Here is a 14,741-nt window from a genome sequence, read left to right on the forward strand (position 1 = left end):
CGGATTCGCGAGCCCAGAGCCAAGAGAAGAGGGTGGGGGGTGGTGCGGCGACACTGGGGCTTGACTTCCTGGAGACTTGGAGACGATGGGGACCCCAGGACCCTGGCAGAAAGCGGTTCTCACGGAGCCCTCCCACAGCATCTGGTTCCCTCTCGCCGGCCTGGGAGACCCCACTTTCCCACGGGCTCACACCCTTCTGTGGCTCCCCGCGCCCCCACAACAGAGGCCAACGGCTCTTCAGCACTTTTATTAAAAACCGGTAACGCGGAGAGTGCTCAGGGTATCCCTAGGCCGCTCTAGCCCTGCAGGACTTGGTCAGTTCCTGTCGCTCACGTCTCAACCCTGAGGTGGAGCACTGGGGGTCGAGATTCTCGGGGCCCCAGACCCGCCGATCACTTGCCCACCGAGTCGAATATGATGCGGTTCTGCTCGGCTCGCTCCCTCTGGCTCTGCGTCCGCGCGAGTTCCAGCAGGGTCCGTAGTAGGTGGAAGGTGAGGTCAATGGACAGGGGAGGGTCGTCCCGTCGCGGCCGCTCACCTGCCGTCCTGGATCCCCATCGGCCCTGCTCCGCCCGGCGGCGCGGGAAGCGCTCCGCCAGCAGCAAGAGGAGCGCGTGGGCCCCGCCGCCGTGGTTCCGTGTCCCGGGGCTCCAGCGCAGACTCGGATCTCGGAACCCGGCGGCCGCCGCCTCCTCCTCCCGACTCCACTGGCTGCTCCCCGGGCGCAGCTGTGCCAGGAGCAGCAGCGCGGCCAGCAATGCCGCGCGTCCCGCCGTCCTCATGGTCCCGCCGGCCCTGGACACACAGGGGCAGCGCAGTGTGAGGTGCGCCTCGGGCAGTCTCAAGGAACGCCGCTCCCCTTCCCGAGCACGTCCAGCGCCCCTGCCCGGCCCCTGCGACTGCCGTCAGGCGCCCACAGCCTTCCCACCAGCCCCAGCCGCTCCCAGTCCTGTGCCACCCTTTTCTCCCTCCCTGCCTCCTTCTTGGGGTGTCGCGTTGGGTGAGCTTAGCGCTGTCCTAGTGCTGAGGGAGTCTGGGCAGACGCGCAGAAGCCACTCACAGTTCGCAGGAGAGCAGAGCCTCTGCACCCTGCAGGATGGAGCTCCAGTCTCTGTCCCTCGGGGAGGGCTGAGGGCGCCACGGGGAACACAGGGTCTGTCCCGGGACCTTCGCCAGCCTTATATAGCGCCAGAACAGCTCCGGCTGACGTCAGCGAGGAACATGCACTGATTGTAGAGCAATGACGGCCGCAACTCTGAGTCCGACCCTACGGCTGCGAGACCCCAGGAGCGCGCCAGAGGACACCAGACTTTGTGTCTCTGGAAATGACACTGGACTCAAGAGAAAGAGAAGCCTTCTGGGGCGTAAAGATTGCTCTGGGAGCCACGAGAGTCCTTCACTCACTTAGAACAGCCAGCAGGGACTAGGGGGACCGGTCAGTCCCCAGAGTAGTCCAGATCTCCAACCTTCTCTGAAAAGGAAAGGGAGGCAAGAAGGTGGTGCTATCCATGGTGCTGACCTTGTACTCAGCCTCTGAAAGGGGCCAGAGACCTTGGGGAAAATGCTGTGCTGCTCAGATCCAGTCCCTTGCCCCAACTATCTGTTCTATAAATGGAGGCAATCAGGATGGCACTGCTAGCATTCAGCTACCACAATGGTACCCTACCCAAAAGGCAGTTTGAGCTGCCAGGATTCTCGATCGTCTTCCAGCCCCAGGATCTAAATCCTACGGCTGTCTGTCCGACGTGCCTAAAAAAGAGGGCCTCTCGAGTCAGGGTGCTTTCAGATAACAAAGGCTGATCCATCTGCTTCTTGGTTTGCCTCAAAGCTGAAGTTTAGCCAAGTTAAATTTTCTCCTGGAAATCACAGCAGCAATATTATTTTATCGCTGACCTCTAGGTTAAGATCACTGAGTAGGAAGTAAGAAAACTTGGCTTCTTAGTCTTTTTGAGCTGGTATAACAAAAATATCAAAAGCTGGGTGGCTTATAAACAACAAGCATTTATTTCATCACAGTTCTTGAGGCCAGGAAGTCCAAGATCACAGTACCAGTAGGTTTACTGGCTACTGAGGACCTGCTTCTTCCTGTCTTCTCAGGTGGCCTCTTTTGTAAGCATACAGACCCCACCAGATCCCTACCCTCATGACTGAATCACTTCCCAAAGGTCTCACCTCTGATACCATCACCTTGGGCATTAGGTTTTCACCATATGAACTTGGGGAGATACAAAATTCAAATGATGATAGCACATGTTCGTGTTTCTACTCTTCCACTAACTCACAGTGTGGACAGGTCACTTTACTTCTATGGACCTCAGTGTCCTCATCTGTAATAGAAGATTGGGGTTTGGGGGTCTCCAGACTGCTTTCCAAACCCTGGAAAATGAGACTCCCCAGTCATTTTCTGCTGGGTCTTACTCATTGCCTCTGCAGCTTCCAGATTACCTATTTAGAAATATATTTACAGAGGCACCCTATAAAGAGTTTGAGGGGATCTCCCCCAAATTGGAGCTACACTGAGGCTGGGAAGGGTTAGGAAAACAGCTGTCTATGAAGAGTGGGGAAAAGTGGCATCTGCCAGGATGAGCGTATAATCTAAAGTTGACAAAATGATATGTTTCAACAAATATTTATGGAGTGCCTACTGTGTGGTGTGTTTTAGCCATTTCAATAGGAGTCAGGTTACATTTTAGAGTGAAATGGGCCATTTCAGGGTGCTAACCCCATTAAGTTCTGACCAGCCACCGAACCCTGTGAAGACCAATGTGCCCACTTTGAAGAGGTGGTCCAACCCTTCCAGGGTCAAGGTGCATCACTACAAGATGGAAGTGATGGAGTGAAGCCAACTTAGAGCCGGTGTGCCTTCCAGGACAGGTAGGAGTTCCAGATAACAGCAACACACTGGACCACAGCCAACCTAAGGAACAGGGACAGTGGCATGAAGAAGAGGAAGTGTAAGGAGGAAGCCAAGGGGAGAGGAGGGAAAGTGCAGCAGACAAAGGGTGAATATCTCCAAGAATGTCCAGATCTAGGTCTCCTTCCTTCAGCCCTCATGGAGGGATGTGTGGCTCAGATGAGAGGACAACCAGCTCAGGTGCTTGTGCTGGCCCAGAGCTCTGTCTCCCGGACAAGAGTCTCAAAGTTAACTGCCCCCCAGCAGCCATTTTGCCATGCATGGCTTTATCCATACTCTATCCAAGCTCCTTCTAAATACACATCTGTCTTGTACAGCTGAGATCTCATCTTCCAAAAATGTGCTGCCTGCCATATAAAGCAGCACCTCCTTCTCTTTATTTTAAATATACTTCACTCTAGTTTTAAAGAGCATTGCCAGGACTCTAAAGTTTGATTTGGTTCATAAGTCTGTATTCCTTTTAGTTATGCTATTCATGTCCATTCTGACCTTGTCTCCTCTGAAGAGTTTCATGATTTCCCCTGTCCCCAAAGCCCCCTCACCTCCAATAATTTTAACCACTCATCCTGTTTCCACTATATTTATTTTTATTGAGTTTTCAGTCACTACCCTGATTATTTATGGTAAAATAATATTTTTCAGTGGACTAACCTGACCATGTTCCTACTTGACTCTGGTCTACCTTTCTGCCTAACCTAGGCTGTAGTACTGTCCCTACAGTCAGGCCATCAAAGGTAGAGAGCCCAGGTGGGATGGAGATGAGGGCTGTGGAGCAAGATCCTCCCTAGGAAGATGAGATGTCAGTAGGCAGATGCTCTGGGATGTTCTATAACATAAGAGATTCTGAACAAAGTGCTCAGGAGTCTGAGGAGCTCTGACCAGGGCAGGGTGTTCTGGATGGCGGCAGGGGCGGGGAGTGTTATAAGGTAGTTCAAGGTTAAAAATGAGAATCACTTTGTCTCTGTTTGTAATATGCATCTTCCTTGAAGTGTGGGGTGGGGATCTGCCATACCTGTAATGAAGAGGAACCAGGTAGAAGTTGGCCAACTGCACGGCAGGCCAGAGCTACGAGAGAGAGAAGGGAAAGGTTGGGGGGCTGCCTCCATCTCCCAACGCCAGTCTCAAGGCCTTGCCTGGTCTGACTCCAGCTTCTCCAGACAGGAACACATGGCACTGAGTGAGTGCTTCCCTGACTATGGTGCCCACATGGGCATGAGGGAGTAATCCCAATGGAGGGATTTCTGTGTCAGGAGGACCCCTGATCCCTGGGCATTTCTGGACTCAAGAAAGCAGAAGCAGCAGCTGAGGTGCCAGCTCTTACATAGTAGTTGGTGATGAGAGCATCAGGAAAGTCCTGAGGAGACAAGAGAAGGAACAAGTGAACACCAGCACTTCCGGGCAACTTGGACCTCCCAGTGCCAACTGCCAACTGGTGTATCACACGCAGACATCTGCTCAGAGAAGACACCACTGCACCACAGCGCCCCGGCTCCTCCCCTCCAGAGCTCGGCTCTGCCTGCGTCTCCACCCCACCTTGCCTCATTCCCCTGGGTCTGCCGGTCCACCAGCCAGAAAGCATCCCCACACTGGGCCAGCTCACCCGCTGGAGTTTGGCCCAGTTGTCCTGGGCTGACAGTCCATTGAGGATCCCAACCAGTGGGAGGAAACAGCCCAGAAAACATGGGGCAAAGCCCCCCTAGGGAAGAGAAATTAAAGTGCTGTGAGCACCTAAACCCTCGCCCTCCTGCAACACAGCTCACCCTTCCCAAATCCCTTTTCCTTCCGCTCACCTGATCCAGCAGCATCTTCTTTAGTGCATCCACCTTGGTGGTGCCAGGAATGAGCCGGTCCAAAACTCTGTACCAGCCTCCTACCACAGGGGCCTGAAAGGAACTCCCAGAGAGGTGAACAGGGATGTGGAGGGGACACCAGGATTTTACATCACAAAGCTGCATCCTCAAGTATTAGAAACCAACCCCCAGGGGGAGGAGACACTCAAGGCTGGCTTAGATGTGAGAGGGTCCAATGGAAACCAAAGGATGACAAGGAACTGAGACCACGGTCCAATTCACTGGCAGCCCTGCTGTTGGCAAAACTTACCACAAAGCCACAGCCCAAGGAGGCCATTGTCAGGGTCCGGCCAGCTTGGTGTGCCCGCAGACCTCGCCTCTCCACCAGCTGCTGTGAGATCACGTCACCCAAGCCCATCAGAGACCCTGTGCAGGGTACACAGGTGTCATCAGGATACCCCCCAGGGACAAGCTGCCATCCCAAGGAGGGAGGTAAGTCTAATGAATGAATGAGGCTCTGGCACTCGGAGGCCAAGGGCTTCAATCTGGGGCAAACGGCCAGTCCCTTCCCACTGCTTCTGGGATGGTGACACCTCCCCAAGGATGGTGACACTTCACATGTGTCCTGTTAGAAACGGGGATGAGCAGCCTGGAGCAGGCCACGGCCAAGAACTCTGCAGTGAGCACTGAAGGGAAGTTAGCCTCAGAAAGCGCAGGTAGAGGAAGGTGAATCTGAGGTGCTGAGGGCTGAGAAGCACTGACTGTTGGAACTGGAAAAGCCTTCCAGGTATTTTTGTGCAAACCCCTTATTCCAGAGGCTTGGAAATGAAGGCCCAGGAAGTGGCACACAGTAAGTAGCAGAGCCAAGAAGAACGAGGTGGCTTGATTTCCTAGACGGTATTCCTTCCAGAATGCTGTACTATGAACAGATCATGTGCAGAGGTAAGGAACTCTGTGGTTTTTTCTCCTCTGCTGAAGGCAGGACCCTGGCCAATGTCCTTCATCTTGGTTTTGGGAGTTTTCTTTGGGGAGAACAGCAAGAATAACTCTTTCTAATACAGAAGTACTTAAATGATCCCAGGCAGGGGATGACTGGCTGAGCTGCTAAGAGACCCTGCAAGGAAGGGTCCGGTCACCTCCCAGCACAGGCAGGTCGACCCAGACTTCCCATTCACAGCCTCAAACTGAGCTGCCAACAGGCACGAAGGCCATCTCTCCTCAGGTCTCCGTACCCACTTGCCCTCCCCTCACTTGCACGGACACCTAGCTCCAAGCAGCACTAGTTGGACACCTACACCCAGAAACCAAGACAGAGAGCATCACTGTTTACAGAGCCCCCCCGTCGGTGATGGCGGGTGGTGGTTTATAGCAAACACACCCTTCTAGGGCCACTTGCGAGCAACCGTATGACCTCCAGCTTGCCCATCCATCTCACTGAGTAATGAGAGGCCCCTCCAGCCCCGCAGCCACCACTTTCACTGTGCCCTCAATTAGCCCTGGGCAAACACATCCTCATCCTTCAACCCCACTCCTTGGCCCGGAGCTGGTGCTGACGTCTGTGCTGGCTGCATACTCACTGCTCCCCGCCATGCACCCCCGGAAGAGCCCTGCCCATGCAGCCTCGTCAGAGGCAGCTGCGTAAGGCTGAGAGCAGAGGCACCCACAGTGACCGAGGCTGCTGGCCTCAGCTGCTGGGACCCCAAGCACACCCATCAAGGCAGCCCTGCCTCTCCTCTCCCTGAAACTCCCAAAGTGGTAGAGGCTCTTCCCAAAACATGGCTAGCAGGCACAGAATCCTAGACGTGTTTGTTCTCTTATCTCCCACCACATCAAGCCTGGCAGGGACTCAGAAAATAGCCAAGGAGAAATGTCAAACGGACCACCCCAGACGACAGGACTGCCCTGGGAAGGACATGGAGAATGCTAAGTCTGGCCTGAAGGGTGCACACGGGCTTAAGGTGTGAGAAGCGGCGGGGCTGAACGTTTCTCCCTCTCCATGCAGTTAGCACTTAGCTCCCTGTTCTCTCTAACAACTTGGGGTCACCAGCTGAACACTCAGGGAGAAGAGGGAGCTGCTGTGGCCACGTGGCCCTGAAAAGGCCCAGGGAGGGTGGAACAGGAATAGAGTCGCTGCTTAAATGAAAGGACTAACAGTTTGACATTCTACTCTGGCAAGATGTTTACAGTATACAAAGGACTCTCACACATTTAATCTTCACAAAAGGTCTGGAAGACAGAGGTTACCTCTCCACTGAATGTCTTTGAGAGATGAGGCGACTTGGTAAGGAAGGGAGCTGGGGCCTGAACACAGGCCTTCTCTCAAGGGGAAATGGGAGGCCAGGAATTCCCAGCAGAGGCAGAGACCTGGGCTCAGGTGCCAATGGGCACAGAGAGGTTCCTGTGGCTTTGACTCACAGGAGCTTCCTGCTCAAACAAGGGCCCAAAGGCCTGCATATCAGACATTTCCTGGATTAACACACTTCCTGTCTTCTACTCCCCAGAATGTGATCACCTCTGCTTCTTGTCACCCTGTGGGGAGGGCAAGCAGCAATACCCTCGGGAAGCAAAGAGTCGCAAAGAGACATGCATTTTCACTCTTCGTGGCTTACACAACACGCTAAAGGCACAGCAGGAGTGAAAACCAAAGTCCCTGACTTGTAGCCAGGTCCCAGAAGCCTGCAGCCTTGGAGAGAAGTGGATTCCAGGCCCCCAAACCATGACCATCAGGCCTGAGATATTACCAAGTGAAAGGGCAGCAGCAGGAGTGAGGTGGTATAAGCCTCTAGCCCTGTCTGTTCTGTCCATTTCAGACAGAACCATGGCCAGCTCCTTCTGTGCCTATGGATCATCAGGCCCCCTGGGCCAACAGCAGCTCTAGCACAGTCTAAGGCTCTGGTCTAAGCCTGCATTTCTGGTCCAAGTGATTGTGTGAGCAGGAAGGGCTGGCATTTCGGATTCCTCATCCCGCCGTCCCCAACCCAAAACCCAAACAGACCCAAACCACCCTAGGCTCAGGGAGTCCTCTTGGACCCATTTGGTTGGTTTGGACCCTCCAATGCTCTGGTTTCCCTTTCCTTGGACTTGTTTCTGGGGGATTGGAGCTGGAGGCCTGCAGAGACATAATGCCTCAGCCCCGATGAGGCAGGACAAGGGGCTGCCGGGCAGTGATGCCCCAATGCCAGGCTGGGCGCAGAGCCCAGCAGGCAGACGCTGGCGCGGCTGTGACATCATGCCCCTGGGTAGGTGCCAGTTCTCATGCCGTCACTCACCACCAGATTCAGCAGGGTGAGGGGGTAGGGGTTGGGAGTGCCTGCCTCTGAGCACAGATCTATCTGGGACCACCCTCTGCCAGCCAGTGGAAAAGCCCCAACTTCCCATGCCCTCTTCCTAGGCACAGGTGGGGGTAAATTATCTACTTTGCCTGTTTTGTTCCTCTCCTGGCTTTTGTGTGTACAATCTTAGATGCAGGAAACTAAAGTATGAATGGAAAATGAAGAAACTGAGGGGCAGGAAGTTGGAATGAGGAGCAGGAAGCTGTCCTTGACTATGAGAGGCCTGGGTTGGCAGGTAGAGCTGCTGGCAGAGGGCCCAAGGGCCGTCTCACTTCTCTCCAGAAGTCTCCAACAATTAAATAGCTGCCTGGGGTAGGGGCTTGGTCTGGCAGAGCCCTGAGGGAGCTGAAGCCCAGCAGCAAGAGGGCAGTGCCCTCCCCATCATGGCCTGAGCCCTTCTCACTGGTAGAAAATAAGATACCATGGAGAGTTCCATAGCTCCTCAGGTACCTAAGCCCAGATCAAGCAGGATTAGTGCCCTAGGGGTGCCCCGCTTTTAATGGCAGCTCTATCATTGACCGCACACCTAAACGTATGTCACTCCTCTCTCATGCCTCGGTTTCCTTCTTGGTTTCAGGGGCTGGGCTGAATAGTCTCTAATGTCTGCTGAGCTTGCATCTTCAGACTCCAGGGAAACCAGTGTCTGCAGAAGCTTCCACAGCAGCACTAGAGTGGCCTGAGATGGATGGAGTGGGGCCCTGGGCCCACTGGAGGCTGAAGGCTGATTCAGACTCTGCCCTGGGTGCCCTGTTCCTGACTCTGACTTGGCCCAAACTGGGTGTATCAGACACTTCTTTTGAAGCAACTCAGATCTTTTTGATTCAATCATCAGTTTCAGTCACCACTGCAGTTCACCTGATGGGTCCTTGTCCTGAGACAAGGGGCTCACATGTGAGACAAGCCCCATACCTCGGGCAGAGCTACTGCTGGGGACGATGCCTGGGCAGTGTGGTAGAGCACAGAACACGGGCATCCATACTCCATGTGGCAAACTTCTGACCAATGTAGGATGGAGCTGGTGCGTAAAGGTTTCTCCTTGTCTCCAGAAAAGACTAGTCACCCATAGACCCTAAGAGGCATTTCAAAAGAGCCTCTCAGTCAGTTTTAAGGGGATGAGTAGCCATGGGCCCTAAGCAATGTCCATTTGATAAAGCATCCTTATATTGACTGTCCCTTTTTCCCTTCTCCCTCCATGGGATTATTTCCTACCAAACTACCTGCACTGAAGCTGCAGACTCTACTTTCTGGAGAACCAAGGTAGATGGCTAACTTTACAGTCCAACTTTACAGCAAGTGGAACAAACCCAACCCAAACACCACTACAAAAAGAAGAGCTTCTTGTGCTTGGCTTGCCAACACTCATATAAAGGCCCAACTCCTGGAACCTTTTAAGTTTCTTGAACATTTTTTGATTTCTAAAGTCTTTTCACAGAGATAATCCCTACACTGATTCTGTGAGGTCATATAACTAAATTCAAATTCTAAATGAGGAAATGAAGGCTCAGGTTTATCGTCTTGTCTTGACTCACAAAGCTAAGAGCTATGGCTCAGAGATTCAAATCTTGGTCTTTGAGTCTGAAATCTCTATTCTGTTTTCCAGTGTGATGAGCTATCCCAAGGGACCTTAGGAACCTTAGCTCAGTGAGCTAAATCCACCTCCCCCCTTTATTTGCAGTTTGATTTGAATACACTGAGCGGCAGGGAAGGAAGATTCTGAAAGATTTGGGAAAGTCTGAGAAAGGTGTTAACTAGAGGTTGCTTCAGGCTGAGATGTTGGTACAGCCTCAGGAAGACTGGGAGTGTGGAGCCCCAGGGCTCCAGCACCGACCACCAGTAACCCCAGCTCAGCTACATAGCTGCACTTGGACCTCTTGGAGCTCTAGCTCCTACCTTGATCTGCTGCAGATCCCTTGGGGAGGGAAACACAAGGACAGTCCTTCCCCTCCCTATTCCTGATGGCCATGAGGGAGAGAGGGAGAACCTTCCTTCCAGCAGCTAGGGTCCCCAAGGGAATCTGAGGCTGGGCAAAGGGCCCAGCGTGTCAGTTCCCATCACAGCCACCCAGTCCAGCATGAGTCACCACACACACAGCCAGGTGAGTCATGCCGGCTGACGGACACTCCGAGGACAGGATGGAGGGTAGCTGGGCACAGGAGGCTGGAGAGGGGCCCAGGGAGGGGCAAGACTCCTTGGCCAGTCACTCAATGAAGCTTCTAGTGCTGACGTGGGGCTATTCCAGTAGAAAGATTGCTGTTGAACTCTGGCTTTCAGTAGTCCTCCCATCCCTCACCCCTTTTAACAATCTTCCTCTCAGAAGCCCACGGTTCTCATTAGAATCTTGTTCTCTTCCTCTAAACACAGGCAAGACCTCACCATAACCTTGTGACCCTCGCACTGCCTCGACAGTTACAGGCCTTCCAATCCCTCCCACTATAAAACAAAGCTTCATGACATCTCCTCTCATGGTAGCTAATCTGCAAAATAAAGATGATAACAAATGCAGGTAAATCACTGGGTTACCTTTGTGAGGTCGCTACTCAACCACTGGATTTAGAGCAATAATAAATCCTCGATTAGTATATTGTTTGAGGATACATCCATAGACAGTAAAACTATAAGACAAGCAAAAGAATGATATTAAACAAAATTCAGGAAAGTAATTATCTCTTGGGTATATGAATTAGGGACAGGCATTCAAGGGGTCTCAAAGCTGGGTACAGATTCAGGAGTTTTCAGTTTAGTTTTATTTAAATGCTACACATATATCTTCATCATTCTTTTATGTGTTAAGATATATTTTCCAATAAGAACAATACTAACAAAAACAAACTGGGGTAAGAGTCTGATTCCAGCACTTATTAGGTGTGGGATCAACGTGGACTCAAGTAATCTTAACACATTGACTTTGTGGGGACCCTGTAAGATAATGTGTGTTCAAAGTGCTTTGCACACTGTGAATTGTTAAAGGAGCCTTTGTTTCTGTTCGTTTTGTAAGTTAAGGGCTCCTGGGGCCAATGCCTTTGTCCTAAAGGATGACCCTTCAGGTTTGTGAGGACTTTCAGATCCTACATTATAGCGAGGTCACCTATGCGTACTCCTTTCCTTATAAACAGCCTTGGGGACCCTCCCTCCAAAACAGACTGAGGTGAGAGCCAATCTTTCAAGGAGGTTGAATAGAAACAAGAAATGAGGTGAGGGAGTCTGTGCAGCAAGCTTCTGCCTCCCAAATCAGCCTGCTCTGGTATCACCTAGGTCCCACAGGACACTCACCAGCTGTCAGGACCTGTACCTTCCACGGGTGAGTAGTCAGAGCCCGCTGGTAGGCCCGCCAAAGTGCCATTTCCTGCCAAGCCGAGAAGAGAGAGGGGTCACCCCCACTGCCCCTCCTCACAGTTAAAGAGGCTTTTGTTTCTCCCTTGTGCCCACGCCTTCTCCGTCCCGCTCTAAAGGGGCAGAGGCTTCCTGGACAGCTTCCTGTCACAAGGGTCTCCTTTGACAATCGGGCAAGAGAAGAATCCCAGGGGCTGCCACCCTCTACCCCACCCCTATCCCTGGAGCAGAGATATCTGGGGTCTCCGTCCGGATCACACAGGACACGTCTGCTCGGACTTTCACCCAAAGCCTTGTGGGTCCTCAGATTCAGACTCTTAGTTGGCACCAGCCCGCATCCTTCCAGAGCCCAACTCCACGCCGGAAATAAACTCCCTGACTCCCAGAACCTGCAACGGTCCCACGCACCCTGGGCGCTCGCGGGACGCGTCTCTTTGAACCGGTGACCAAGCATCTGCAGCTACTCACCTGGGCGCGAGCGCGGCCTCTCCCACGTGACCTGAGTGGGCGGAGGGACTTCCGCCCCAAGTCCCGCCTTGTCCGCCTGGCTGACTGCTAGGCTTTCCCTGCGTCCAGGGCCGGAACAGGAGTGAACCCAGCCTCTGAAACCGCGGAGAGGGCTTCCTTCTAGTTCTGCGCCGGGTCTCGTTGCTGAGCCCGCTAGCCCACCAGGGTCCTTCTACCTCTTTCTGCCCCTTCTCTCCTCGGTGTCAGGGCCTCTTATAGACCCTCACCTTTCCCTTGTCCTGGAACTGGCCAAGGTCCAGACGTAGTTCTAGGTCTCAGGAATCAGAGTCTGGAAACTTGTTAGCCGTAATTATATGTGTGTGTTACTTTTTGAAAAATGTAAGTTCTTCACTAGCCTCAACTGTGAGCTCCTGAATGGGTGGAACTGGGTCTTGTTTCGGGTTTGTTGTCCTCCTAGCCAACTAGTTCAATGTTTTGTCCACAATAGCCTTTAGAACAGAGAAGGCAATGGCAACCCACTTCAGTACTCTTGCCTGGAAAATCCCACGAACGGAGGAGCCTGGTAGGCTGCAGTCCATGGGGTCGCGAAAAGTCAGACACGACTGAGCTACTTCACTTTCACGCATTGGATAAGGAAATGGCAACCCACTCCAGTGTTCTTGCCTGGAGAATCCCAGGGACTGCAGAGCCTGGTGGGCTGCCGTCTATGGGGTCGTACAGAAGCCAACATGACTGAAGCAACTTAGCAGCAGCAGCAGCCTTTAGAAATGCTGCGTAAAGATGACTCTTCCATGGAAAGCATTAGGATTACAGAACCTCAGGTTTAGGCGCTGGTTTCATAACTAAGCAGGCTTGCAGCCTTGGTCATCGCTAAACTTGAAGTTCCTCATCTGTGAAATGGTTTTCGCACTGGGCTCCTCAGTTCAGTTCATTCACTCAGTCGCCTCCGACTCTTTGCGACTCCATGGACTGCAGTACACCAGGCCTCCCTGTCCATCCACCAACTCCCAGAGTTTACTCAAACTCATGTCCATTGAGTTGGTGATGCCATCCAACCATCTAATCTCATCCTCTGTCAACCCATTCTCCCGCCTTCAATCTCTCCCTGCATCAGGGTCTTTTCAAATGTCAGCTCTTTGCATCAGGTGGCCTAAGTATTGGAGTTTCAGCTTCAGCATCAGTCCTTCCAATGAATATTCAGGACTGGTTTCCTTTAGGATGGACTACTCGGATCTCCTTGCAATCCAAGGGCTCCTCAATTTAGGGATTTATAGATGTTTGGGGTGGAGAAGGCAATGGCACCCCACTCCAGTACTCTTGCCTGGAAAATCCCATGGACGGAGGAGCCTGGTAGGCTGCAGTCCATGGGGTCGCTAAGGGTCGGACACGACTGAGCAACTTCACTTTCACTTTCCTGCATTGGAGAAGGAAATGGCAACCCACTCCAGTGTTCTTGCCTAGAGAATCCCAGGGATGGGGGAGCCTGGTGGGCTGCTGTCTATGAGGTCGGCACAGAGTTGGACACGACTGAAGTGACTTAGCAGCAGATGTCTGGGGAGAGGGGTATCACAAGTTGTTCTTTATCTCAACTTTTAAAAATATGTATATATTCCTAAGGGCTTTCCTGATAGCTCAATTGGTCAAGAATCTGCCTGCAATGCAGGAGACCCCAGTTCGACTCCTGAGTTGGGAAGATCTGCTGGAGAAGGGATAGGCTACCCACTCCAGTATTCTTGGGCTTCCCTTGTGGCTCAGCTGGTAAAGAATCTGCCTGCAATGCAGGAGACCTGGCTTGGTTTGATCCCTGGTTTGGGAAGATCCCCGGGAGAAGGGAAAGGCCACCCACATAAAAAATGTGTATATTTCTAGAAAAACCCACATTTAAACAAGGAGGCCAACAACTACAAGTGTTTGGAAACCAATAGATTAGGTGATTTCCTAATCCCATTCCAGTTCTAACATTTGTAACAGTTTGTGAATATACTGCAACATTCTTTCTAGGGTAGTGGAAACTTTTGCAAGATCCCTGGCAGATGTCAGCCTGGCACCCTTTGCTTAATTATCCCCAGGAAGCTCACACTTCAGGAGACAGCCTTGTCTGACTCAGGCTCTTTACCTGATTAGCTCCAGTCCCTCAATTTACACAGTTCCTGTATGATTAAGGCAGGGAGAATCCTCTAAGAGATACTGGAGAAATGCAGTTAGGAAGCAAGAGAATTCGATATCACAAACTTTTAACTAAAAGTTTCTATACACAAGATACCATGCTAGAGGAGTGAATTTACACTAGCAAATGTTAATAGGAGACCAAATGTGCCAAATTGGAAAGTTGTAGTTTGAAGTCAGATTATCACCACTCAGCAGTTCTATGACCTTCAGACTGCTTAAGCTCTCAGAATCTTTATCAAGTAAAATGGGGCAATATTGACTTTATGGGGTTAAATTAAGTAATATATGTTAAAGTACTTGAAATAGATCAAATGCCTAATATATATTCATTTAGCCTCATTTCCTTCCTCTTGGGAACACATGGGAGAGAATAATTTTCACTGGAGAAATCTGGGAAGCCCTTTGGTGAAGGTTAGAATTTGAGCTGGAACCTTGAACAATGAATAGTACTTAGGTGGAGATGGTGGAAAAGGACATTCCAGAGGGACTAGTTAGAGCAAAGGCACAAAGGAAGAAAAGTGCAGGAACCCATGGATAAGGAATGGTTGGAAGGGGGATGGCCTGGGGAGTAAATGGTTTACGGTAGAGAAAGGAAGCAAGGGCTGAGAGCATTTTCCTGATTTTCTTTCAGAGGCTGAGATGAGGGCAGAACCAGCAGCAGGGCAGAACCAGCAGCAGGGCAGGGCTGCCAATACCAGCCTACAGCCTCAACGGCATGGGTCCCCAGACCCCATCTTT

General features: G+C 51.9%; 2 protein-coding genes across 2 annotated transcripts; both read right to left on the bottom strand.

The window, feature by feature from the left end:
* Positions 1–392: 392 nt before the first annotated feature.
* Positions 393–1,205, bottom strand: UCN (urocortin). The gene is made up of 2 exons (XM_068963436.1): positions 1,061–1,205; positions 393–795 (listed from the first exon to the last, which is right to left on the bottom strand). Exon 2 carries the CDS (start codon positions 780–782, stop codon positions 393–395), a length of 390 nt encoding a protein of 129 aa, XP_068819537.1. The 5' UTR covers positions 783–795; positions 1,061–1,205.
* Positions 1,206–2,030: 825 nt separating this feature from the next.
* Positions 2,031–11,376, bottom strand: MPV17 (mitochondrial inner membrane protein MPV17). Its single transcript, XM_068977044.1, has 7 exons — positions 11,307–11,376; positions 5,015–5,130; positions 4,705–4,797; positions 4,515–4,610; positions 4,236–4,268; positions 3,927–3,979; positions 2,031–2,917 (listed from the first exon to the last, which is right to left on the bottom strand). The coding sequence occupies exons 1-7, from the start codon at positions 11,374–11,376 to the stop codon at positions 2,848–2,850; spliced, it is 531 nt and encodes a 176-aa protein (XP_068833145.1). The 3' UTR covers positions 2,031–2,847.
* Positions 11,377–14,741: the final 3,365 nt, after the last annotated feature.

Source organism: Capricornis sumatraensis, chromosome 1 (assembly GCF_032405125.1).
Source record: "Capricornis sumatraensis isolate serow.1 chromosome 1, serow.2, whole genome shotgun sequence".
Lineage (NCBI taxonomy): Eukaryota > Metazoa > Chordata > Mammalia > Artiodactyla > Bovidae > Capricornis > Capricornis sumatraensis.